The 27,749-nt window shown below is 39.7% G+C and overlaps 1 protein-coding gene across 4 annotated transcripts in view; it reads left to right on the top strand.

Annotated features, from left to right (window-relative positions):
* Positions 1 to 27,749, top strand: part of UBR1 (ubiquitin protein ligase E3 component n-recognin 1) — a 155,020-nt gene that overhangs the window by 9,817 nt on the left and 117,454 nt on the right. The window contains exons 2-4 of one of the 4 annotated variants that reach the window (XM_021097089.1): positions 2,726 to 3,063; positions 20,143 to 20,399; positions 23,625 to 23,703. In XM_021097089.1, coding sequence (XP_020952748.1) covers positions 2,983 to 3,063; positions 20,143 to 20,399; positions 23,625 to 23,703 — 417 coding nt within the window. In that variant the 5' untranslated portion in view covers positions 2,726 to 2,982. Of the gene's footprint in view, positions 1 to 1,779; positions 3,064 to 20,142; positions 20,400 to 23,624; positions 23,704 to 27,749 lie in introns of those variants that run through there. The other 3 variants (XM_021097091.1, XM_021097096.1, XM_021097103.1) reach the window with 3 other exon arrangements.

A 27,749-nucleotide genomic window follows, 5' to 3' on the forward strand; every position in this document is an offset into this window, starting at 1 on the left:
GCTGCAGCTGCCAGCCTACGCCACAGCCACAGCAATGCCAGATCTGTGCTATGTCTACACCAGGGCCACAGCAACTCAGGATCCGAACTGCATCTGCAACCTACACCACAGTTCACTGCAACGCCAGGCCCTTAACCCACTGAGCAAGGCCAGGGATCAAACCCTCAACCTCATGATTCCTAGTCAGAGTTGTTTCTGCTGTGCCATAAAGGCAACTCCCTCCTTTTTTTTTTTTTTTTTTAAACCGCAAGAGCATGGTGGTGAAGAAATTGCTGGGGAGTTTGGATTAGTTGATTTTGGTGCTACTGCCTTATTTTGTGCCGAGGTTAGCATTTTCACCCACCATTGCTTTTGCAACAGTAATTACAAATACCAACATGGTTTAAAAAAAAAAAAGAATAGGAGTTCCCGTCGTGGCGCAGTGGTTAATGAATCCGACTAGGAACCATGAGGTTGCGGGTTTGATCCCTGCCCTTGTTCAGTGGGTTAACTATCTGGCGTTGCCATGAGCTGTGGTGTAGGTTGCAGATGCGGCTCGGATCCTGCGTTGCTGTGGCTCTGGCGTAGGCTGGCAGCTACAGCTCCGATTAGACCCCTAGTCTGGGAACCTCCATATGCCCCAGGAGCGGCCCAAGAAATGGCAAAAAGACAAAAAAAAAAAAAAAAAAAAGGCACATAACTTCCTCACAATTACCATAAAATCTTTTTACCTCACAAACTTTCTGAATCTTGGGAACTCTCAGCGGGTCTGTGGATCACACTTTAAGAACCAATGTTCTATAATATTTTTAATGCATGCAGAGCATTACATTGTATGTGTGACTAAAGTTTAGCCAGTGTCCTTATGGAGGGCATTTGAGTTGTTTCTAATTTTTCTTCACTGCCAGCAATGATATAGTTAAAACTTCACTTACATCCTGACTTACTCCTCTAGGATACAGTCTTAAAAATGGAATTGCTAGGCCAAAGAGTATGAATTAAAAAAAAAAAAAAAAAAAAAAGAATTCCTGATGTAGCATAGTGGGTTAAGAATCCCACTGCAGCAGCCAGGGCCACTAACGACCTACCACCAATTAGATCCCCGGCTCTGCAAAGTGGGTTAAGGAACCTGGCACTGCAGCTACCGCTAGGATTTGATCCTAGCCAGGGAACTTGTATCTGGGTAGGAGCTGCTGTGTTGTTGTTGTTTTTTTTTTAAAAAGGTCTTAAATATTGCTACAGGTTTACCAACTTACACTTGCATTTTAGGTAACAATGTATGAGTATAGTTTCAATTTAACAATGGTGATTATCTTTAAGAAAAAAAATTACCAAATTTACAAGCAATAAGTGGAATTCATTTTTGCTGAATTTGCTTACTAGTTAGGTTTTTTTCGCATATTGTAAAAATGTATGAGTATTTATGTATTTTGTCCATTTTTTTTATTGGAATAGTCTTCTTTGGTCTATCATGAATGTTGTGGAAACTTTTTCCCAGTTTTTACTTTTTCATTTTTTGGGGGCGATGCTCAAGGCTTGCTTAGTTCCCGAGTCAGGGATGACTCCAGCCAGAAACACAGCGGTGACGCTGGATCCTTAACCTGCTGAGCCACGTGGGAACTCCTTTGGTTTACTTTTTTTTAAGTTTGTGAAGTGTGTCTATATATTTTTTCCTGTCATAATTTAAAAAGCCTTCTTCATCCCAATACTATACAGATATATTTACTTATATCTTTGTTTTTTTAAGCAGTTGATGCTTCACCTTTTTTTTTTTTTTTTTTTTTTTTGCCATTTCTTGGGCCGCTCCCACGGCATATGGAGGTTCCCAGGCTAGGGGTCGATCGGAGATGTAGCCACTGGCCTACGCCAGAGCCACAGCAACTTGGGATCTGAGTCGCGTCTGCGACCTACACCACAGCTCACCGCAACGCCGGATCGTTAATCCACTGAGCAAGGGCAGGGATGGAACCCACAACCTCATGGTTCCTAGTCGGATTCGTTAACCACTGCGCCACACGGGAACTCCTAATGCCTCAATTCATTACGAATTATTTTTATATACTATAAAGACCTGACAATCTTTTCCCAAATAGTTAACTACTATTTCTTCTCTCCAGAGTGTTGAGAACTGTATTATATATATTTTTACTTTTGTAAAAAAAAATACATTTAAATATTACTTCTTTCGTAAACAATTTAAAACGATACAGATGAAGCTAAAGTAGGTCTTGACCACCTCCCTCCTCTCTCATTCCTCACAGATATTATTAGTTTGTCCTCTTCCTTTCAGACTCTTTTACATTTAAAATGTAGGTAATTGCCAAACTAGTTTGTAGCAATTGACCGCTTTTTTCTTCCCGCTTAATTTATCTTTACACATAGATCTGCCTTTACCCCTCTTAAAGAACTGAATGATGTTCTACAATGCGGATGTACCACGTTTATTTCGTCTTTACTGATGAATGACTAGGTTTCCAATTTTTTGTTACTTCTTCACCACCTCTCCAAAGAGCTGCTAGGGCCAAAGCTTTCTTGTGCGTACTTGCAAGAGCCCACCGGCTACATTCCTAGAGCTAGCTTATCTTTGAGTTATTTTTCATTTTGTGGGCTCTGGGTAATCCATGCAGGTACGTCAGGAGACCAGAACAACAACTCCACCAGAAAGCGAGCCAGAGCAGGTTCTCGTTTAGCCCTGACAGTTTTCTTCCTTTCATAACGGACGCTGACTTCGCTTTTTACCTCGCAGAAGTAACCGAAACCAGATATACAACCTGTCAGCCACTGATCACTGTGACTAAGAAATTGCTGGAAGAAAAGAGTACTGCCCCACCGGCCGTGACGCCTCCTTCCGGGAAGCCGACCGGAAGCCGCTCTACGATTCTGCGTCAAACCCGACTTCAGGGGCCGTCGTAAAAGTGTCGCCCCTCGTCTCTGGGACCGGCCACAGGTTTCCGCTTGCCTCCGGCCGGGGGTCTGCAACTGCGGTCGTCCGTTTCCCTCAAAATGGCGGAGGAGGAGGCTGGGGGCGCAGAGAGGATGGAAGTCAGCACGGAGTTGCCCCAGACCCCTCAACGGCTGGCGTCTGTAAGTCCCCATAGGCTAGTTCCTTTTGTCCCCCCCCCCCCGCCCCCAAGTCCCTTCCTACCGTGCTTAGGAGGATGTGGGGCTTCACCCCTTATGGCGGCTCTGGGGAGGGGGAGTCGTATGTTTTGATCTGGAAGGAAGCCACGGAATAAAAAGTTAGTCATCACCCAGATTCCTGTAGGCCAAGTCTACAGACTGTAATGACTTTGTCATTTATTAGTCGGGACGAATTCAAGCATGTCTCTATCCTGAAGCAGAAAAAAACTGGTGATATTATTAGATGGTCTGGTGTGGGGGTTTGGAGAAAGAACCATTTTTCAATAGACGCAGTATTAACCCCTTTTGACGGTAGGAGTCCAGCATGCAGCACCTAGTGTTGTATTGCCTTGCTGGCTGGGTGGGGCCTGATAGGCCACTGCCAACTGTCAACTTGACAAGATCCTGGGTGCAGGAGTTGTAGTCTTTGCTGTAGTAGTCTTGAGAACTCAGGCCTAATCCTCAGTGGAGAAACTCGTCATCTGCCCTTGCTTTCTAAAGATGAAGAGACTTTCAAACATTTCAAGTCAGAGTGATACCAATAATACTGGAATCTATACTTTGCCCTTGTATTTTGAAAAAAATGGGAAGATAGATAGTAATTTGAATCTAGTCTGACTACAGGGAGAAAGCTGACTGAGGAGGATAAGAGGTGGGAGAAAAACAGAGGATATTCTGGATGTCCCCAGGCACCTAATAGGGAGTTATATAGGTAGTATTCAAATATTGGTCTCTGCATGATGTAAACGGTTTTATCAATTTGTCTTTATTGCTGCATACAGAAAAGTGTGGGATATACACCTCTTTCCGAAATTTCTTTGTAGTTTTAATAAAAGCATTATTGAAGTATTTCATCCTTTCAGACCCTTGAGCATTGTTTTACCCAGAAATAAAAGGCCATCTCATGCTCAGGCTGGAGAGACTGGCTGGGGGATACAAATAGGTAGGGAGGGGGTCTGCAACTGCGGTCGTCCTCTACCCCAAGTTGCAGTTCAGCCTCACTTCACTATATTGAAGGAGGATGCATCTGTTTGAGATAGTAAGAAGTCAGAAGAAAGCAATACATTAGAAGCAGCTGAAGCATCCAGTCTTAAGGTAAAGCTGTGCTTTTTTATGTCTGAAGGAGTGGAGAAACTGTGCTGTGGTTAGAAGTGTTATTGTAATTTTGTAGTGCTAAAGATGACTGGTGTTCATTTAAAGCTTTGATATATTAATTTCTCCCAGTTGGTACGGTAAAACTTTATCAGGCTGGACTTTACTTACTTGGAATTGGAAATAACGGTACAGGAATCCAGCTAGAATTTTGTTGCAAACTCTTCAAGATACATTAGATTTCTTTGGACAAGGCTTTGCGTTTTGCAAGATACTAGATAACTAGAGAAGTGTAATAGCCTCAGGCAGTTCCCCCCCTAGTGAACAGATAAGGTAAATGCTCAAATTTTAATACAAAATCGGGTGATATAAGTGAATGAAGACCTGTGACTGTCAAGCCTCCTGATCACTTTTTTCTTGGATCTCTATTTAGTTTAGGACCCCAGACATCTCCCTGCTTTTCTTTTCTTTTCTTTTCTTTTCTTTTCTTTTTTTCTTTTTTGGCCACCCCCACAGCATATGGAAGTTCCCAGGCCAGGGATTGAACCCTGGCTGCAGTTACGACCTATACCACAGCTGCAGCAATACTGGATCCTTAACCAGTGCACCTGTGTTGCCACAGAAACAAGCTGGTCATTCCCACTGTACCACAGTGGGAACTCCTTTCCTATTCTTTTTTTTAAAATTAATTTATTTTATTTTTATTTTTTTTAGGGCCACCCATATGGAAGTTCCCAGGCTAGGGGTCCAATCAGAGCTGCCCAGCCACTGGCCCACACCATAGCCACAGCAACACAGGATCCAAGCCGCATCTGTGACCTTCATCACAGCTCATGGCAACACCAGATCCTTAACCCACTGAGCTAGGCCAGGGATCAAACCTGTGTCCTCATGGATGCTAGTCGGGTTGGTTAACCACTGAGCCACAACGGGAACTCCTCCTTTCCTGTTCTTTTTAAAAGTATCATCTTCAGCTTTATCCTGGCAGTGGAGTAAGGTATTGGCTTTCCAGTTTATCTTTTCTTTTCCATTAAGCAAAACAAGCTCAGAGATTCTTTAACATTTGAATGACTTTTTTTGGGGAGGGTGGGCACACCCACGCATATGAAGGTTCCCAGGCTAGGGGTCTAATCGGAATTGAAGCTACTGGCCTACGCCACAGGCACAGCAGTGTGGGATCTGAGCTGTATCTGTGACCTACACCACTGCTCACCCCAACGCCAGATCCTTAACTCACTGAGCAAGGCTGGGGATCAAACCTGTGTCCTCACGGATGCTAGTCGGACTCACTAACCACTGAGCCACAACGGGAACTCCACAATTGAATGATTTTGAATCACCATTGGGAGGCAGAGAAAACAAAAATGGTAAATATTGCTAAGTTACAGAGATTTAAGAAATTTCACCAGTTCCTGTAGAGTCTTGTCCCTGGTTATTATAGTTTCTGTCATCCTTAAATCAGACTTTGTTCTTAGACCCTGGATCATTTTTTCTGTCATATTGCTGTCGGTAGGCATGAAGTCTCAAATTCCTGACATCACCTAACATGCAATATAGAGTGACATGATAGGTATGGATTATTCGACATTTATTAGAAGAACCATTGCTTAAAGACTCATTACGGGAATTGATTCTGTATGTCTGGGGCAGGGTCTGAGGATGTGCATTTTTACAAGCATGCCCTGGGAAAGAAGTCCTGGTCTATGGGCCATGTTTAAAGTAGGGCTTAGCCAGAGACATTTGCAAGTTCTTTGTATAAAGTTGATGGTTGAGGTTATGGGATAGATAAGATCTTTGAGGAGCAAAGTGTGTGTGTGTGGGGGTGTGTGCACGCGCACACGCATGTGCATACAGAGAGAGGGACGAAGAGTTGGAGAAGGAGGGGGCAGATAGTAATGATTGAATTTCAAGGATAGACAATGGAGGAAGAAGCAAGGAAGGACCCAGAAAGAGAGCAGCCAAGCAGGTAGGAGATGAGAGTCATGTAGTGTGGTTTCTAGGGGAGGAGGCTTATTGGATCCAGAAAGTGAAGACTGAGAAAAATTGGGAACTCGTAGTATGTGGATTCGTCTCACGGAACTTTGGCGTTCTGTCTTCCCTAACTGGATTCTCTTTATTAAATTCATCTCAAAAGACCTCCTGGTATGGTACTAAACTCTTCTCCTCCCTGTCTACACTCCCTGCCCATGTGATTTCATCCAATTCTGTGCTTTAAATACCATCTGTATTCGTTCAGTTCCCAAATTTATCTCTCTAGGTCATCTCACTTCTGAATTCCAGAATCACATATCCTGCTGCCTACTTGATCCACTTGGATGTCTGAAAACTGTTTCAAACGGAGGAACAATTAGAAAGCTACTATAGTAACCAAGCCATAGTTGATGTTGGCTTTTACTAGAGCCATTTCACTGCAGATGAAGAGAAGTGGATGGGTTTGAGAGAAATTTTGGAAGTATGGTAGAAATAGATTTGCTTATGGATTAGGCATAAGGGAAATTGGAAGAAACAGGTGACATCTGGATACTCAGTTTTTGCCTTAAGCATTCATGGCTGTGGTTGTGTCATAAACTGACAGCAAAGACCAGGTTTTTGGAGGGCAAAGAAGAGCGGCAGATCAAGTTTTGTTATCCTTGTCTCAGTAGATGACACTTCCATAATAGGTCTTAAACACAAACAGTTCTCTGTTTCCACTCCACCTCTCTAGTCCTAGCCACCATTTGTTGCCTAGGCAACAGCAGTGGCCTCTTAACTGATCTCTTAGCTTCTGTTTTTGCTCTTTTCCAGTTCATTCTCCACAGAGCCACCAGAGTAATCTCTCTAAGACTAAATGAGGTTGTGTCAACCACCTGTCTAAATCCTGTGTTTTCCCATCTACTTGGAATAAGAGTCTAAACTCAATACAAGTTCTTCAGTATCCTGCCTGATCTGGCCCCTGCATCTCCCCTCATTTCCTGTTACTTTCTACTCATTGGCTTTTAGCCACTTTAGTTTCTAAAACAAGCCCAAACTCTGTCTTCTTTCAGAGTCTGTGCCTTTGCTTACTGTTCTTTTTTCCTAGCGTGTTTTTCCTCTGCTTTTTTTGATATTTACTTTGTTAAAAGATGGTTTCTTCTTATCATTTTCTGTCAAAGCACCTTGTTAATTTCCTTCACTGCACTTATTACAATCTGTAATTACTGTATTATCTTTATTTATTTTATTAGTCTTTTTAGGGCTGCATTCATGGCACACGGAAGTTCCCAGGCTAGGGGTCAAATCAGAGCTGTAGCCGCTGGCCTATACCACAGTGACAGCAACACCAGATTCTGGCTATATCTCTGTGACCTACACCACGCTCACAGCCATGCCAGATCCTTAACCCATTGAGTGAGGCCAGGGATCGAACCTGTGTCCTCATGGATCCTAGTTGGGCTCGTTACTGCTGAGCCATGATGGGAACTCGTCTTTATTTATTTAAATGTCTGTTTTTTTTCTACCTAATTTCTGGTAGGTGCTGTGAAGGCAAGGATCTTGTCTGACTTGTTCACTGATGTATCCTGGCATATGCTTGATATAGCAGATTTACGTACTCCTAGTGAAAAACTGAGAATCAAACTCAGTGATTTATTTTAGCAAAATTGGTAGTGATTGAGGGAGGAAGGTTGTGGTTGGAGGATAGGAGGAGAGAATGAAGAGTAGTGGCTAACCTTGGAGTCCAGGATGAACAGGGAGGTAAGAAAAGCCAAAATAAATTCTCGGGCAGATGGTGAGATTCGAAGTATTAAAGGTTGTAATATTGACATAAGTGGGAGGACTGGAGGTTATTGTCAGAAACGGGAATTTTGGAGGTTGAGAACATGGGGGCACATCAGGATTTTCTGATGGTAGAGCCAGGTTAGGTGTGTCACTATGCATTCCTGCAGCACCCTGTCCATACTTCTCTTGTATGCAGCATGTCTGAGGCTATACTCAGCATTGCTTGTTTACTGTCTGTCTTTCTTTCTAGACAGTAAACTCTTGAGAGTGTGAAATGTTTCTTATTTACATCTGTACCTTCAGATTCTGGCACATTGCTTCAAATTTTTATTTATTTATTTATTTTAGGGCCACACCTGTGGCATATGGAGGTTCCCGGGCTAGGGGTCCAATCAGAGCTGCAGCTGCCAGCCTATGCCACAGCCACAGCACTGCCAGATCCGAGCTGCATTTGCGACTTACACTGCAGCTCACAGCAATGCCAGATCCTTAACCCACTGAGCAAGGCCAGGGATTGAACCCTTGTCCTCATGGAAGCTAGTTGGGTTCGTTACTGTTGAGCCATTGACAGGAGCTCCCTGCTTCAAATTTTTTATTGAAAGTATGAATTTCAGTGAATGATTGAATGAGGACACATAAGCTGAGGTGGAGGTAATGGGAGTTGAGGAAGTTAAGAGATAATGAGTCTGGGAGTTCTTGCTGTTGCACAGTGCATTAGGAATCCTATTGCAGTGGCTCGGTTCACTATGGAGGTGCAGGTTTGATCCCAGGCCCAGCAACAGTGGGTTAAAGAATCTGAAATTGCTACAGCTGTGGTGTAGGTTGCGGCTGTGGCTTGAATTCAATCCTTGGCCTGGGAACTTCCATATGCTCTGGGTACTGCCATTAAAAAAAAAGAAAGGGAGGAAGAAAGGAAGAAAGAGGTAATGAGACTAAAAAGTTTAAAATTTAGTTGGGATGATTTAAAAAACATCGACATTATGGAGGTATAATTTACAATAAAATGCATCATTCATTTATTTGATTGATGAGTTTGGACAAATGTATACACTTGTGTAACTACCACTACATTAGGATTTAGAACATCTCCATTACCCCAAGTTATCTTGTGCCCAAATTGGGGGATTTTGTTTGTTTTTTTAAAGTTTAATATTGTTATGTTTGTGCAATAATCATTATGAAAATCCAGGAAAAATTATCTACAATCTCAAGTATGTAGGGAATCTTTAAAAGATAAAATCTTTTGATAGTTGACTTTCATGTATTGCGATGTAGAGGAAAGAGTGAGAAGTTATATGCTTTTTTTCAGTGGAGGTGACTTTTCTTAGAAACCTTTTTTTTCTGGCCATGTCCTCGGCATACAGAAGTTCTTAGGCCAGGGATTGAACTCCTGCCACAGCTGTAACCAGGGGCACAGCAGTAACAATACTAGATCCTTAACCATTGACCTGGAAGAAGACTCCAGAAATTTTTGGCTGTATTATTTTAGGCCATAGCCCAGCTTTCTATAGTAAGAACACACTTAGAGTGAGAAAACTAGGATGAAAACCAAGGTCTCTTGAGTCCTGACTTAAGGGCTTTGTTACCAGATTATAATAGAGCCTAGTGCCTGTTGTTTTTTTATCAGCATTCCCTAATTTCTATTGTAGACAGTTAGGGAAAATTCTGCTTTTCAGTACCAAATTCCGTAGAGTCAGATAGGAAGTTAAGTTTTAAAACTGCAAGTCAGAATGATAGTATCAGCCCTACTATCTCTAAGAGGCTAGGGAAAAATAGTAACTTAATGTATATGAGCCCGTGCTTGAGACTGACTGCTTATGTTTAATAACAGACATTGTCCTGCACATAAAGGGCTTTTTGTCATCAGTACTTCGTGGAGAGTCTGTCTGGGTAGATATGTGCATAGATCAGTGATGCAGGATGAACTAATGCAGTGTCCTGACATCCTTTCTTCATGTGTGCTGGCTTTGAATGTTACCTCAGATTTCTTTGAAGGTATTAATCATACACTGTGCTCCATGACACAGTTTTCTTTAAGATTTTAACTCGGATGGCTTAAAACAAACTATTAAGACATCTTTAGTTCCCAGGTGATTTTCTCACACCCCTCTGTTTTCTTCTAAGATACTCAGAGTTAACATGCTTCCTGTTGAAGAAACAATAATTATTTGATGAGTGTTTTTATCTTTAATTTTTTTCTTTTTATGGCTGCATCTGTGGCATATGGAAGTTCCCAGGCTAGGGGCTGAATCAGAGCTTTAGCTGAGACCTATACCACAGCCATGGCAACACCAGATTTGAGCTGCATCTGTGATCTATGCCACAGCTTATGGAAATGCCAGATCCTTAATTCACTGGGCCAAGCCAGGGAGTGAACCTGCGTCCTCACAGAGACATTAGGTCCTTAACCTGTTGAGCCTAATGGGAACTCTGAGGTTGTCTTTTTTTAAGGCATTTAGTGCATGTTTTCCACTTTTTTTTTTTTTTTTTTTTTTTGTCTTTTGTCTTTTTTGTTGTTGTTGTTGTTGTTGCTATTTCTTGGGCCGCTCCCGCGGCATATGGAGGTTCCCAGGCTAGGGGTTGAATCGGAGCTGTAGCCACCGGCCTACGCCAGAGCCACAGCAACGCTGGATCCGAGCCGCGTCTGCAACCTACACCACAACTCACGGCAACGCCGGATCGTTAACCCACTGAGCAAGGGCAGGGACCGAACCGGCAACCTCATGGTTCCTAGTCGGATTTGTTAACCACTGCGCCACGATGGGAACTCCTGCTTTTTTTTTTTTAATGTTGTTTCACCCAATAACTCCCTAAGTTCTTGGAGTTATTTTGCTTTCCTAAGTGCCTTTTTGCTATCCAGGAATGACATAGGCCCAGTCCATAATGGAGTCTGCTGTTAATCACTTGAATGTAATTCTCCTTCTAATAGTTTACTTAATGCCATTTTTCACAATGAAGACTTTGATTTGTTTGGAGGAGTGGGACTATAGCCACTTAATGTGTCTTGATGGACTACCTTTTTAAAAGTCTTTTGAGGAGTTCCCGTCGTGGCGCAGTGGTTAACGAATCCGACTAGGAACCCTGAGGTTACGGGTTCGGTCCCTGCCCTTGCGGGTTAACGATCCGGCCGTGAGCTGTGGTGTAGGTTGCAGACACAGCTCGGATCCCACGTTGCTGTGGCTCTGGCATAGGCTGGAGGCTACAGCTCCGATTTGACCCCTAGCCTGGGAGCCTCCGTATGCTGCGGGAGTGGCCCAAGAAACAGCAAAAAGACAAAAAAAAAAAAAAAGTCTTTTGAACATTTGGTATTATTGGATGTGCCAGAAATGACTTTAGCCACAGGAGGAAAAATATGTTAATTTATGCATTTATGTTTATATATACATACTCTGCTTTACAATCTAAGAAAGAATTTTAGTTGGTTTGGAAATATGTATTCAATATAGAAGAAAGAGAATATGAGATATGTACCCCCTAGTGTAGGAAACTAGATTTCATTCATCTAGAGACTTCAAGGAGAGCTTAGGAAATTAGAGCACAAACCTGTAGTCCTATAAAAAAGGAAGAGAATGGCTTAGGAGGGGTGGGATGCTTTCAGAAACTAAATTGTAACAGCATGCTTATATGTATATTATCAAAGGTAAGAGAGAGCCTTGTTTGTCACAATGACTATTTGATTCTGGCTTATTTTATCAATGCCATGAAGACATGGTAGACATCATATTTACAAACAACACAAGGCTTAACAGATAGAGGACTGATACGTTATAGGACACATACAATCTCCTTAGGCTAAATATTACATCAAAACTAACAAGGTGGAGTTCCCGTCGTGGCGCAGTGGTTAACGAATCCGACTAGGAACCATGAGGTTGCGGGTTCAGTCCCTGCCCTTGCTCAGTGGGTTAACGATCCGGCATTGCCGTGAGCTGTGGTGTAGGTTGCAGACGCAGCTCGGATCCTGCGTTGCTGTGCCTCTGGCGTAGGCCGGTGGCTACAGCTCCGATCGACCCCTAGCCTGGGAACCTCCATATGCCGTGGGAGCGGCCCAAGAAATAGCAACAACAACAACAACAAAAGACAAAAAGACAAAAAAAAAAAAAAAAAAAACCTAACAAGGTGATATTTAATTGTCATGAAAATAAAGCCTTATTCCTAGGACTTGTTTTTGTGTATAGGACTAGGTCTCTTTTATATGGCTAATTTAAGGGTTTTAGGTGTCCCCAAACTCCCTAGGTCATTATGTGATGCGGTTGTCAAAAAAAGTGATCTTTTAAAGCAATTCATTGTCCCAGCTGAGGAAGGTAATAAACATTCCCACTTCTCTGCACAGAGGTATATTGTGCATGTTCCATGAAAGAATAATCAGCATGGAGAATGATCTGGATATATGTCATTAGGGATGGCTAAGTTTCATTTCTAGAAGTGAACAAATTTCTTTAGTTTCTACATTCCAGTTTAGCCCTGGAATAAAGAGACTTAGAAGAGACATAATATTTATCTTCATTTATTTGTAAGGTTGTTGGGTGAAAGAGCAGAGTAAATTGTATTGGATTATTTCAGGCAGCATAGGATAAAAGGTACAGGAAGGTGGATTTTGGTTTAATCATGAACTGTAAGAATGGAAGTTGGCTTAGAGGTAATGTTCAGACAAACTTAGGGAGCTGATTAGCAGATTATGTTATAGACAGGGTTTCCCTATGGGATAAGCAAGTGCGTGAGGGTTTTTGTTGTTTAAATTTCACGAATCTGGCATTCCTGTTGTGGCTCAGTGGTTAAGGAACCCGACTAGTAACCATGAGGTTGTGGGTTAGATCCCTAGCCTCGCTCAGTGGGTTGAGGATCCAGTGTTGCCATAAGATGTGGTGTACGTCACAGACATGGCTCATATCCCGCGTTGCTGTGGCATAGGCCTGTGGCTCTGGTTCAGCCTCTAGCCTGGGAACCTTCATATGCCGCAGGTGTGACCCTAAAAAGACAAAAGGCAAATAAATAAATAAATAAATAAATAAATAAATTTCATGACTCTTTCAAATAGTAATACAGGAAGACTTAGTATAAACAAAAGATTTCTTGGTGCCTAGAGATGCTCCCTTTACTAATCCATTACTTGTTATGAATAATTCTACAGTCTCCAGGTTTTATTATACCTTTAAAACATGGGAATTAGAAACAGAATTAAAGGGCCTCTGAAGGCTGTGTAGATAGCCATCAGCTGTCTAAGGAAAGGCAAGTTGTGATTTGAACAAAAGGAACCTACTACACTTGAAATTTTCAGACTGATGTTCCCAGATGAGTATCCAAGTCCCTGAGTCAGAGTTGGGAACATAGCTTTAATCTCCATGGGGATGAGGAAAATGTTTGGAATGTTTGGGAATTTAAATGTTGTGAGAACTTGTTTTCACAAAATAGTGAATTGGGAAAGCCTTCCCTTAACTCCAAATGTTGGGAAGAAAACGTTTTTTCCCCTGAACTTTCTTTCTTTTTTCTTTCTTTCTTTCTTTTTTTTTTTTTTTTTAGGGCTGCATCTGTGGCATATGGAGGGTCCCAGGCTAGGGGTCAAATCGGAACTGCAGCCACTGGCCTATGCCACAGCCGCAGCAATGTGGGATCCTAGCCCTGTCTGTGACCTACACCACAGCTCACGGCAATGCTGGATCCTTTCCTTAACCCGCTGAGTGAGGGCAGGAATTGAACCTGTGTCCTCATGGTTACTAGTTAGATTTATTTCCACTAAGCCACGACAGGAACTCCTTTCCCCTGAACTTTAAAATTAAAAGTTCTTAATTTTGTTTCTGTCTCAAATTGGGGCAAATACTAAGACCAACAAACCAAACAAAAAAGAAAATCAAACCTACTCTAGTCACTAGTAATTCCTGGACATGTCACCCAGTAAAATACATCCTGTGTGGTTTTTCTTATCTGGAAAATAAAAAAAGACAAATCTTAGTGGAAAAAAAATTTTTGTAGCTGTGGCCATCATCTAGGGAGAAAATTTGTGAAACTGTATAATTGTGTTTTATCTCCTATAAGAATTCTGTAAACAGTTTTAGAAGGCTTAAATGTTATCATTTGCTTTGTTATGGCTGGAAAGAAGTCCATTAACTTTCAGCAATGACAGAACTTTTGTTAAGTACTTATGGTAGGCTAGTGGGGATACAAGGATTTGGAAGAAAAGTTCCTTCCCTTAGTCTGGTTGAAGAGGCTAGATGTACACATTTAAAGATAACTCATGTTACCTGGCAGAGGTATAAGTACTGAACCAGTACCTTCTTTAGTAGGTGCCGTATTGGAGTTACAAGGGAGAGAAGTTTTCTTCGATTACTCAGTGAAGTATTCATGGAGATGGGCTTTGAGCTAAATAGGCCTTAAGGAATAGCTAAGGTGGGGGTGGGAGAGAGGATAGAGAGCTAGTGGTAAGGTCAGTGGAGAGGGCATTTAAGTCATTGATACCCAGACATTCTGTCCAAATCAACTAATAGTGTAAAGATAACATTTTAAGATATTAGTTCCTCAGAATGAGACATGTAATAACGGGGATATACTTTGAGAATATTTAGTTGTATCCAGGAGTGTTAGGCAGTTGTTAGCTCAAGAGGTTTCATTTGGAGGGAAAAACTGAAGAGAAGGCAAAGTTTTGTTTTGTTTTACTGTTTTTTTCACCTTTGAGAAATTCCTTTATTAAAACATATGGGGAAATTGGCATCAGGTTTTAATAAACCAGCCACTTTATTCTTACATTCTATCGCCCTAGAGCTACCCTATAATTGTTAGAGCTAATGGAAGACAGAGTTTTCAAGAAAGCTACCTATTCTTTCTTAAAATGATATTTGGCATGTAAAAATTATTTATACACTCATATTCAGCTAACAGCAATACTTTTGCCAGCTACATAAATTGTTATTTTCCTGTCTTTCAGAATATGTGAGGAATGATTTTTTGGTTTTATTTTTGTTTTTTGTCTTTTTGTCTTTTTAGAGCCACACCTATGGCATATGGAGCTTCCCAGCCTAGGGATCTAATTGGAGCTGTAGCTGCTGGCCTACACCATGGCCACAGCACCACAGCTCACAGCAACACCGGATCCTTAACCCATTGAACCAGGCCAGAGATGGAACTCACATTCTCATGGATGCTAGTTGGGTTCATTAACCACTGAGCCAGGACGAGAACTCCTGAGGAATTCTTATATCATATTTTTTTTGTTTTGTTTTGTTTTGTCGAAGCATAGTTAATTTACTATTAATTGTGATAATTTTTGCTGTACAACAAAGTGACCCAGTCATACATATACACATATCCATTCTCTCTCAGATTCTTTTCCCACACAGATTATCACATGTGAAATTGAGCAACTCTTTAAGGGTAAATTTAAAAGAATTGTGTATTGGAGTTCCCACCATGGGGCGCAGCAGGTTAAAGGATCTGGCATGGCTGCGGCTGCAGCTGCAGCCGCAGTGTCAGTCATAGCTGTAATTCAGTCCTTGGCGGGGAACTTCCATATGCTATGGGTGTAGCCATTAAATAAATAAATAAACAGTATAATTATGTATTTGTATATGGTTAAGTAGAATGAGCACTGAACTCTGGGAGTTAGGATACATTCGTTCCTGACTCTGGTAGTTAGTATTCAGTCTCAGACAAGTCAGTTTACTTTTTACTTGTGACTCAGTTTTAAATGAAGAACTTGAACCAGAAGAGACTGCTGGTTTTTGGTGATTCTCAAGTTTCTCGTGTTCTTGAAAACATTCTTGAAAAACTAGAATGAAAACTAGATCTGGAGTTCCCGTCGTGGCGCAGTGGTTAACGAATCCGACTAGGAACCATGAGGTTGCGGGTTCGGTCCCTGCCCTTGCTCAGTGGGTTAATGATCCGGCGTTGCCGTGAGCTGTGGTGTAGGTTGCAGACGCGGCTCGGATCCCGCGTTGCTGTGGCTCTGGCGTAGGCCGGTGGCTACAGCTCCGATTAGACCCCTAGCCTGGGAACCTCCATATGCCGCAGGAGCGGCTCAAGAAATAGCAACAACAACAACAACAACAAGACAAAAGACAAAAAAAAAAAAAAAAAACTAGATCTATACTTTCCATAATTGGAAAGGACAGATAGGACAGAAAAGTTTTTTGTTTGGTGTATAGTGCTGGATATACGAAATTTTTTTGAAGTATCATTTGAAGAGAAGAAACTTAAGTATACCATAGAATGTTAAATGTCATCTGCTAGATATAGTTGTTGTCAGGTATGTGTGGAGGTCACAAGTTGTTGGTCTGTGAGTATTATAGAAAAGTTCGGGTTACAGAATTGGAAGATATAGGTTTTTCTAAAAAGTTTTTAGTAAAATATTTTAAATTTTACAATTAAAAAATTGCTCTCGGAGTTCCTGTTGTGGAGCAGTGGTTAACGAGTCTGACTAGGAACCATGAGGTTGCAGGTTCAATCCCTGCCCTTGCTCAGTGGGTTAACGATCTGGCGTTGCTGTGCGCTGTGGTGTAGGTTACAGACGTGGCTCGGATCCCGCGTTGCTGTGGCTCTGGTGTAGGCTGGCAGCTATAGCTCTGATTCGACCCCTAGCCTGGGAACCTCCATATGCCTCGGGAGCAGCTCAAGAAAAGGCAAAAAGACAAAAAAAAAAAAAAAAAAATTGCTCCCAAGATATAGGATCAGTATAAGGATATTACTCATACTACATATGCAAACATACAAATTCCATGAAAATATACTAAAATCCCATCACCCACTACTGTTAATATTTTCTCCCCATATTAAAAAATATGTGTATATATAAATAAAATATGTATTAATAGTTAACCAAAGTAAGATTTTGTACATACTGCTTTGTAACCTACTTTAATGTTCTGTATATCTTTTTTACCTTTCTATTAAATGGAAATAGACATCTTCAGTGACAGCTTTTTTTATCTAACTTTTAATTTTGAACTCATTTTAGGCTTTCGCAAAACTTACAGAAATAGCACAAGCGTTTCTTCTGTACCCATCATACATACATCCCCTAATAACATCTCACATAACCATACACAATTATTAGGGACCAGAAATTAATAATTGATACTAACTAAACTATAGGCCTTTTTAAAATTTTACCAGTTTTCCTACTAAAGTCCTATTCCAGGATCTTATGGAAGATCCCACCTTACATTTAGTTATTTTTCCTTTGTCTCATCCAGTTTGTAAGTGTCTTGGTTTCTCCATCATCTCCTTCAATTTGTAACAGTGTTTTGGTCTTTGTTTTTCATGACCTTAACACTGTTGAAGAATATTGAGCAGTTATTTTGTGCAGTGCTCCACAACTTGATGTTTTGATGGCTTGATTTTTATCACAGTTGGAATGAGGTTATACATTTTTGGCAAGAATAACACAAAAAATGTTATATTCTTCTCAGTGCATCATATTAAGGGATTCTTGACAGCAATAGTTCTTATTTTTGGTGGTACATATCTTAATCACTTGGTTAAGTTGATATCTGCAAAGTTTCTTTACTTTATAGTTACTGTCTTTGTCCTTTGTAGTTAATAAGTATCTTCGGGGAGATACTTTGAGACTACTTGACGTCATTTAAAATGGGTATATGTCCTAAAGTTTTTTAGTTTTTTTCCTTGATTGTAAAAATACTAACACTTGTCAGATAAGGTTAATCAATATAATATTGTTTAAAGTAAAATCTGAAAATTCCTCGATCCTCTCCCCAGTTCCATTTCTTCATGTAGTCACTGTTAATATTTTGATGTTTCTCTAACAAGACCCTTATTCTATGTTTAAGAAAGTATATGTATAAATGTATATGTATGTATGTTGAATTAGGAAACTAAAATGTGTAGAAATGTTTAAAGTAAAAATAATATAGGTTTTTTTAAATAAAAATGAAATTATATTATTTAAAAATTGCTTTTTTCAGTCTATAGTATTTTTTAGCATTCTAACAGCATAGAATAGTATGGATATACATTACTTCTTATTTTTTTATTATTTTTTTGTCTTTTTGCCTTTTCTAGGGCCACTCCCGCCCTAGAGGTTCCCAGGCTAGGGGTCGAATCAGAGCTGTAGCCACCAGTCTAAGCCAGAGGCACAGCAATGTGGGATCCAAGCTGAGTCTGCAGCCTATGCCACAGCTCACGGCAACACTGGATCGTTAACCCACTGAGCAAGGACAGAGATCGAACCCGCAACCTCATGGTTCCTAGTCGGATTCATTAACCACTGCACCACAACGGCAACTCTTGGATATGCATCATTGATAGACTTTTTTTTTTTTTCTTTTCTTTTTTTTAGGGCTGCACCCACAGCATATGGAGGTTCCCAGGCTAGGGGTGGAATTGGAGCTAGAGCTTCCAGTCTACACCACAGCCACAGCAATGAGGGATCTGAGCTGTGTCTGTGACCTACACCACAGCTCAGAGCAATGCCAGATCCTTAACTCATTGAGCGAGGCCTGGGATCGAACCTGAAACCTCATGGTTACTAGACAGATTTGTTTACTCTGCGCCACAGTGGGAACTCCTTGATAGACATTTAGATGGACTTCATTTTTTCACAGTTACAAGTGACATAGTGAACACATGGGATATATATCTTTGCGCATTTGGGCAAGTAGGGCTAAATGATAAATTCCACAATTTCTTAAACTATTCCACTGTTGACGGACATTCAGGGTTTTAGGAGGTTTTCTTTTCCTCTTATGAATAACTTTGTAGATAAAATGTGTAGATTGAAAAAGCTTTAAAATGATTTTTTTTTTTTTTTTTTTTTGGCTTTTTAGAGCCGCACTCGTGCCATGTGGAGATTCCCAGGCTAGGGGTCCAATCAGAGCTACAGCTGCCGGCCTACGCCACAGCCACAGCAACGCGGGATCTGAGCCACATCTGCGACCTACATCACAGCTCACAGTAACACTGGATCCTTAACCCACTGAGCGAGGCCAGGGATCAAACCCACAACCTCATGGTTCTTAGCAGGATTCGATAACCACTGCGCCACGATGGGAACTCCTTTAAAATGATTTTTGATAGGAGTTCCTATTGTGGTGCAGTGGAAATGAATCTGACTAGTATCCATGAAGATGCAGGTTCAATCCCTGGCCTTGCTCAGTGGGTCCGGGATCCTGCATTGCCATGAGCTGTGGTGTAGGTTGCAGACATGGCTCAGATCCCTCATTGCTATGGCTGTGGCATAGGCTGGCAGCTTCAGCTCCACTTCAACCCCTACCCTGGGAACTTGCATATGCTGCGAGTGCAGCCCTAAAAAGCACACACACACACAAAAAAAAGATTTTGGTAGATAATATACATATTACAAAATTGGAATAGTAAAGAGTGTACCGTGAAAAATAAATGTAGGGCTCTTTTCTCTGTTAACAATTTATTTTGAGTTTTTTCAGAGATTTTCTACTCATATGTGAGCATATATAGATGTATCTCCTTTTTTTCATTCTTTTATGAATGGTAGCATACCACACTCACTGTTCTGTACCTTTTGTTTTTTTATTTAACGATATAACTCGAAGAATGTTCCATATCAGGACCCAGATCTGTGCCCTCACCCCTTTTTACAATGGTTGCATTGAATGCAACTCTTTTTATGGGACATTTAGGTTGTTTGTAGTGTATTATAAATAATACTGCAAATGAAATACTTGTATATGTGTCTCTTCACACATTTGAGTTTATCTGAGGAACAAATACGTTTGCCCTGAAAATTGTTTTTCTGTTTCTTTAACTTTGTGTTACTATGAGATGACGGATATTACTGAAGCTATTGTGATAAGCATTTCATGATATATGTAAGTCAGAGCATTTTGCTGTACATTAAACTGTGCTTTATGTCAGTTATCTCTCAATAAAATTGGAAGAAAAAAAATAGTTAAACTGCTAGTATGAGGAATGCTTTGTGTGGAGAGCCTCTGACTGGTAATAGAATCGCTTTCACACACAAAGAATTGGCCACTTCGGAAGGGAAAAGCAATTTTCATCTACTATAGCTGTGCTTCTTTTTTCTAGGTATCTGTTGCATGTGGGCAACCACTTATTTCCAAGGCCTTTAAAACAAAAAGTCATTGAACTCAGGCTGCAGTAGTGAAAGTGCCAGATTCTAACCATTAGACTACCAGGGAACTCCCTGAAACTGCAGAATGATGCAGTTACTTATGCCCCTCAATCTCTAAGAAAGAACTTGTAACAAAGTTTAATTTTTGTTTTGTTTTTCAGTGGTGGGATCAGCAAGTTGACTTCTATACTTCCTTTTTGAACCATTTGGCACAGTTGGTGCCAGAAATTTATTTTGCTGAAATGGACCCAGACTTGGAAAAACAGGAGGAGAGTATACAAATGTCAATATTCACCCCACTGGAATGGTACTTATTTGGAGAAGATCCAGATATTTGTTTAGAGAAATTGAAACACAGTGGAGCATTTCAGCTCTGTGGGAAGGTTTTCAAAAGTGGAGAGACAACATATTCTTGTAGGTAAGATTTAGAAATGTACAGGATTGTTTATGAGTACAACTTAGTATTTTGTACCTTTATTACTATTTATAATACATTTAATTTTACTAATTAACTTTGTTTTTATTATGTACTCATAAGTCTGTTTTTGCTAATACAGCTTATTTTTGAATATATGACTTAAACCGTTCTCTCACTTTTTCTTCCTGTTCTCTAAAAGTATGTAAGTGATAGACCTTTGCCTTGTTTATCATGTAGTCCTTGCACTTTTGTTTGAAACTCTTGGGGCCACATGTATTTTAAAATTCTGAATACTTCCCTAGCAGAGTTAGGGCAGGATTCTATAACCAAAAGCAGCATTTCTCTTAAGAAATCAGTGGCTGTTACAACAAGTGGTATAAATAAAGTCTATAGTCTTTTGTCGTATCAGTCATTTTTGGCCACCAAGTGAGATTTGGTGTCAAATGGTTGTAGACATATAGGAGCATTTGTAATTCAGTTGAATAGAAGATGCCAGTGATAGGGAAACTGGAAATAGCTTTAGACTTTTTTTGCCTTCTGTGAGAGCAGTTAACTTAAACAGCATGGTAGCACAGAGAACGTTTCTATTCTTTACTGTTGCCTGAAACTTTTAAATTTTAGATCCTAGCAGCACTTTATTTTATTTTATTTTTTTTGCCCTTGATTAGAGGTAGTTTTTGCCCTTTATTAGAAGTAGTTTAGGAGTGTGAATTTTGGATTTTATGAATACAGAGAATTGTTTTTTGCTCCACTGTAATTCTAGCCTTGACTGGTTTATGTATGGTTAATAGTTGTTTAGAAGGTGCTACCTTTCTTTATTCTTTTCTCAGAGAAAAGTCAGCTTTTGTATTTTTGTTTGGTTTTGGTTTGTTTTATTTTTGTCTTTTTAGGGCCACACCTGTGGCGTACAGAAGTTCCCAGGCTAGGGTTTGAATCGGAGCTGCAGCCACTGGCCTATACCACAGATGCTGCCAGATCCAAGCCGCATCTGCAACCTGTGATGCAGCTTATGGCAACGCCAGATCCTTAACCCACTGAGTGAGGCCAGGGATCGAACCTGCATCCTCATACTAGTAGGTTTCTTAATCTGCTGAGTCACACTGGGAACTCCAGCTTTTCTATTTTGTGTACACTTTTGCTATATAGCATAGGAAGGCTCATTTATCTTATTTTATATATATAAATTTATATATATATATAATTTTTTTTTTTTTTTTTTTTTTTTTTTTTTTTGTCTTTTTGCCATTTCTTGGGCCACTCCCATGGCATATGGAGGTTCCCAGGCTAGGGGTCGAATCGCAGCTATAGCCTCTGGCCTATGCCAGAGCCACAGCATCGTGGTATCCAAGCCGAGTCTGCAACCTACACCACAGCTCATGGCAACGCCGGATCCTTAATCCACTGAGCAAGGCCAGGGATCGAACCCGCAACCTCATGGTTCCTAGTCGGATTCGTTAACCACTGAGCCACGAGGGGAACTCCATTGTTATATATTTTTAGCTGAAGCCCAGTCAGTTTCAATAAATCATAGTAGACATTGTAAACCTCATTTCTCCAAAAGGGTCATGGATGCATTTTTTTTTTTCTTTTCCCTTTTTATGGCTGCACTTGTGGCATATGAGGTTCCCAGGCTAGGCGTCAAATGGGAGCTGAAGCTGTGGGGCCAGTGCCACAGCAATGCCAGATCCAATTTGCGTCTGTGACCTACACCACAGTTCATGCAATGCCAGATCCTTAACCCACTGAGGGAGGCCAGGGATTGAACCCACATCCTCATGGATAGTAGTTGGGTGCGCTGACCACAACAGGAATCATGGAGGCGTTTTTAATTGTCCTAACTAGGGGAATTGTACTGTCATCTAGTGAGTAGAGGCCAGGGTTATTAATAAAACATTCGTAGTACAAAGGATAGTCTCCTGTATCTCCAGCAAGTAATTAACCAGTTCAAAATGGCAGTACTTCTGAGGCTGAGAAATCCTGCTCTAAATAGGTTAGTAGGAGCTCCCGTCGTGGCGCAGTGGTTGGCGAATCCGACTAGGAACCATGAGGTCGCGGGTTCGGTCCCTGCCCTTGCTCAGTGGGTTAACGATCCAGCGTTGCCGTGAGCTGTGGTGTAGATTGCAGACGCGGCTCGGATCCCGCGTTGCTGTGGCTCTGGCAGTAGGCCGGTGGCAACAGCTCCGATTCGACCCCTAGCCTGGGAACCTCCATATGCCGCGGGAGCGGCCCAAGAAATAGCAACAACAACAACAACAACAACAACAAAAAAAAAAAGTAAATAGGTTAGTAGATCATATTATAGAGAATATTATTAGGCAATCTTTATTTCTTATTTGCCTTTAAAAATTCATTTTATGGAGTTCCCACTGTGGCACAGTGGGTTAAGGATCTTGCTTTGTCTTTGCAGTAGCACAGGTTTACTTCCCAGCCTGGCACAGTGGGTTAAGCATAGCCTGGCACAGCTTTGCCACAGTGGCGTAGGTCACAGCTGTGGCTGGGCTTCGATCCCTGGCCTGGGAACTTCTGTATGCCACAGGTGTGGGCAAAAAAAAAAAAAAAAAAATCGTTAAAAAAACTTCACAGTCCCATCTCCCATCTCTTCAACTTTTCTAAGTATCTTAAAAATTAATTTTGTACTTTGTACTAATTTATACTGTTAATGTCTCCCTGAAAATATTAAATAAAATTATATGTTTTAAAAGCTTTTATTAGAGTAGAGATTAAGAAAGATTTAATTTATTCAGTACATATTCATTGAGTACCTATCATGTGCCAGGCACTGCTTTCTGTGCTTGGGACATATTAAAAAAAAAAAAAAATCCCTGCCCTTCTGTTGCTTACATTTTAATAAATTTTGTCTTTAACCAACCATCATTTACCAGTGTAGAGTCAGTGTCTATAAAATGTATTTGTAACTCTAATAGGATAAGATGATGCAGGAATGAAAAAAAGCTTATAACTTTTCACAAAATTAATTTTGAATTATAACTTAACAATTTGAAGCCAAGTGTAAGTTCAAAGTAATGAGAATAATTTAGGAAACAAAACCAAACATCCAAACTTACACATTCAAATATGGGTAAAATGAGACTAAAATTATTTGGAGTTCAATTTATTTTCTTATACAGTTTGTGTATTGAATAGGAAACTCATTCACATTTTTTTATAGTCATACCTTGAGCATCAGTGGGAATCATCTAAGTTTTGGAATCTTATCTTTTTCAGGGACTGTGCAATTGATCCAACATGTGTACTCTGTATGGACTGCTTCCAGAATAGTGTTCATAAAAATCATCGTTACAAGGTATGAAAATAGATCATAAAATCTCCAGATTTAGCAGGAGTCTGATGGCCAGCTGGTTCAAATACCTGACTGGTACTTAAATTCCTGCTGTAACAGCTCTGCTATGTGAACCTTTCGCTCTGGTTAAGCATATCATATGATTATTGTATAAAGCATATGAACAGCTTAAAGAATAACTATAAAACACTACTTAGGTAAGAAATAAGACGTTGCCTCTCTCAGAGGCTTCCCACTTGTCCCTTCTGGATCACCATCCTTCTCTCTCCTGTTGTGATAACCTCTCTACTCTGTTTTCTTTGATTTCTTTGGTTTCTCTTTTAGCTTATTACCAAATTCAAATCATATTGAATAGTTTTAATTTATTTTTGAACTCTGTTATAGATGGAGTCATTCTGCATCTTTTTATTGTTGTTGAATATCTTTTACTCAGCATTGTGTTTATAACTGTATTTGTCCATTTACCTTTTAAGGTTTAATCACCCTTGTTGTTATTGTACTGTATATGGCTATGTAGATTATTTACAATTTATTGCTATTATGAAAAATTCTGCTATGAACATTCTTATTTGTGTGTTTTGGTATAAATATACAGAAGTTTCTCCAGGCTATATATCTAGAATAGAATTGCTGAGTTCTAGTAGATAATGTTAGATAGTTTTCCAAAGTGGTCATACGAATTTATAGGTTCTCCAGCATTATATTAGAGTTCACATGGCTCCACATTCTTGCAAGATTTGGTGTTGCCAGCCTTTTTAATTTTAGCCAATTTGGTCAGTTATGGTCTTAATTTAATTTTCTTAATTATTAATGTGGTTGAGAGCTTTTATCTTTCCTGTTGCCTTTTTAGATTATCATGTTATTTTGAACTGAAATCTATTTTTTAAATAATATAATTGGCTCTGGGCTTAGATATAACTGATGGTTCTCTTTGTACTTACACTGTTCAAAAAGTCCTATGTAAATATAAATAACATCTTAAAATTATGTAGACTATGTCTTCCATAGAGCTGAAAGTGTGGTTTGTGTTTTTAGATTGGCCTCAGTATTACTGCTTCTATCTCAGGAAGTGATGGGTTATAGTGTTACTATTATTGTGCACAAGAAAAAACAGATCTAGGAACTCATTATATGGTGTGGTTAAAATGTTTTCCTAAGATTGCAAAGCTAATCACTGACGGAATATCCCAAGTTGATTATTGCTTGTATCCCGTATTTCCCAGTTGACTCCATTTGTTATAGTTTGAAAAACCCAAGAAAGAATGCCAGAAGTAGAGAAGTAGAGATAAGAAAGAAGTTGTTAATTTCTTCTCATTTTTATTGGGATGTTAAGTAGGAGAAATACTGGAGCCTCAAGACCAGAGTTTTCTGATTCTTTAAATTTGAAGACTCCTAAGTCTGTGTGCCAAGCTTTGGGATTTTGTGAGCTAGTACAGTATCAAAAGACTTCGGGTAAGGTAGAGTTTTCAGATTTTTATTTGGCCAAGTAAGATTTTAATTTTAAAAAGGGCACATGAACATCAACTAAAAAATACCTATCATCTCCTATCATTTTATGAAGAAAAAGAAATTTTAATTATAAGAAAGTAGGATAATCTCAGAATAAAGAATATTTCTATGAAAGAGCTTACCACATTCCTTGCATTACTGATTTTTCTGTGGACTAATAAAAACTTGCCTGTTAAATTTTGGGAACTTCTTCCCTAAGCTGCCTTGGAGTATTTAATGCTTAACCAGTTTGCGTGCCACAACAAAGCATTATTTCATGGAGCATCCTTAGGTTTATCATCTTTAGGTTTTAGTAGAGCTCTTCTTAAACACAGTTTATTCAGGAAGCTTTGAGTCATCAGAAGGATAGGCTATTGTATAACTAATAAAAAATTATGACTGTAAACCTTAATATGTTATCCATCAAAAGTGAGTAGAAAGAGAACAGAACACTTTTGGTGGGAGAATAAATTGAAAAGGTTTTTTTAAAAATGTTAAGCAGTATTGCTATAAATATCTTTATATGTAAATCATTTTTTCTGTAGGTAGGATTATTTCTTTAGGATAGGTTGGTTCTCAGAAATGGACTTACTGGATTAAAAGTGTAGACCTTAGAGAGAGTAAAAAGACAAAGCATAGACTGGGTGAGAGGCTCTGTAAAACATCTATCTGAGAGAATTGGTACACAAAATATACAGAGAACTCTACAACTCGACAATAAGAAAATGAACAACTCAGTTTTTAAAAAATGCTCAAGTAAGGTAGGATACAAGATTAACGTATGGAAATCTGTTTTGTTTCTTTAGACTGAGAATGAAATATCAAAAAGGGAAAGTAAAAAAAAAAAAAAAAACCATTTAAAAATCACATCAACCCCCCCCCCAAAAAAAACGACTTAGGAATAAGCCTGACCCAGGAGGTGAAAGACTTAACACATTGAGAACTATAAAACTTTGATAAAGGAAATTGAAGATGTTTCAAAGAAATGGAAAGATGCCCTATATTCTTATGTTGGAAAAATTAATATTGTTAGAATGACCATACTAACCAAGCAATCTATAGATTTAATGTGATCCCTATCAAATTATCCTGTGACATTTTTCACAGAAGTAGAACAAATAGTCCTATAGTTTATATGGAACCACAGAAAACCCAGAATTGCCAAAGCAGCGCTGAGGAAAAAGAACAAAGCTGGAGGCAAAACCCTCTTAGACTTCACAGAATACTACAAAGCTAAGGTAATTAAAACAGCATAGTATTGGCATAAAAACATACATATGGATCAGTGGAACAGACTAGAGATCCCAGAAATAAACCCATACATCTGTGGTCAGTTAATCTTCAACAGAGGAGGCAAGAATATACAGTGGAGAAAAGACAGTCTCTTCAGCAAGTGTTGTTGGGAAAGCTGGACAGCTGCATGTAAATCAATGAAATTAGAATATTCCCTCATACCATACACAAAAATAAACTCAAAATGGCTTAAAGACTTAAATATGACATGACACTGTAAAACTAGAAGAGTGACATTCCGACATAAATCATACCAATGTTTTCTTAGGTCTGTCTCCCAAAAGATAGCCTGTGGACTGGGAGAAAATATTTGTAAACAAAGCAACCAGCAAGGGATTTATCTCCAAAAATATACAAACGGCTTGTTCAACTCAATAACTAAAAAATGAACACCCAATCAAAAAATGGGCATAAGATCTAAATAAGACATTTCTCCAAAGAAGACATACAGATGGCCATCAGGTATATGGAAAGATGCTTAGCATCACTAATTATTAGAGAAATGCAAATCAAAACTACTATGATGAGGTAGTACCTCACACAGGTCAGAATGGCCATCATTTAAAAGTCTACACATAATAATATGCTGAAGAGGGTGTAGAGAATAGGGACCTCTCCTACACTGTTGGTGGGAATGTAAATTGATACAGCCACTAGGAGAATAGTATGGGAGTTCCTTAAAAACTAAAAATAGAGTTACCATATGATCCAGTAATCCCACTCTTGGGCATATATCTGGGAAAACTCTTAATTCAAAAAGACATATATAACCCAATGTTCATAGCAGCATTGTTTACAATAGCCTAGATTTGAAAACAACCTAAATGTCCATCGACAGATGAATGGATAAAGAAGGCGTTGGCTGGAGTTCCCACTGTGGCGCAGCAGGATCAGTGGCATGTCACTACTGCAAGCACCAGGACTTGGGTTCAGTACCCAGCCTAGCACAGTGGGTTGGGGCATCTGGTGTTCCTGCAGGTGTGGGTCATAGGTGCGGCTTGGATCTGATCCCTGGCCTGGGAACTCCACGTAGTGTGGAGTGGCCAGAAAAGACAGTAGTCCTCTATTATTACTCACTCATGAAAAAGAATGAAATAATGCCATTTGTAGCAACATGGACGGACCTAGAGATTATACTAAGTAAGCAAGATGAATATCACATGTTATCACTTACATGTGGAATCTAAGAAAATAATACAAATGAATTTATTTACAAAGTAGAAACAGACTCAGATATAGGAAACAAATTTAGTATTACCTAAGGGAAA

The sequence above is a fragment of the Sus scrofa genome, chromosome 1 (assembly GCF_000003025.6).
Source record: "Sus scrofa isolate TJ Tabasco breed Duroc chromosome 1, Sscrofa11.1, whole genome shotgun sequence".
Classification (NCBI taxonomy): domain Eukaryota; kingdom Metazoa; phylum Chordata; class Mammalia; order Artiodactyla; family Suidae; genus Sus; species Sus scrofa.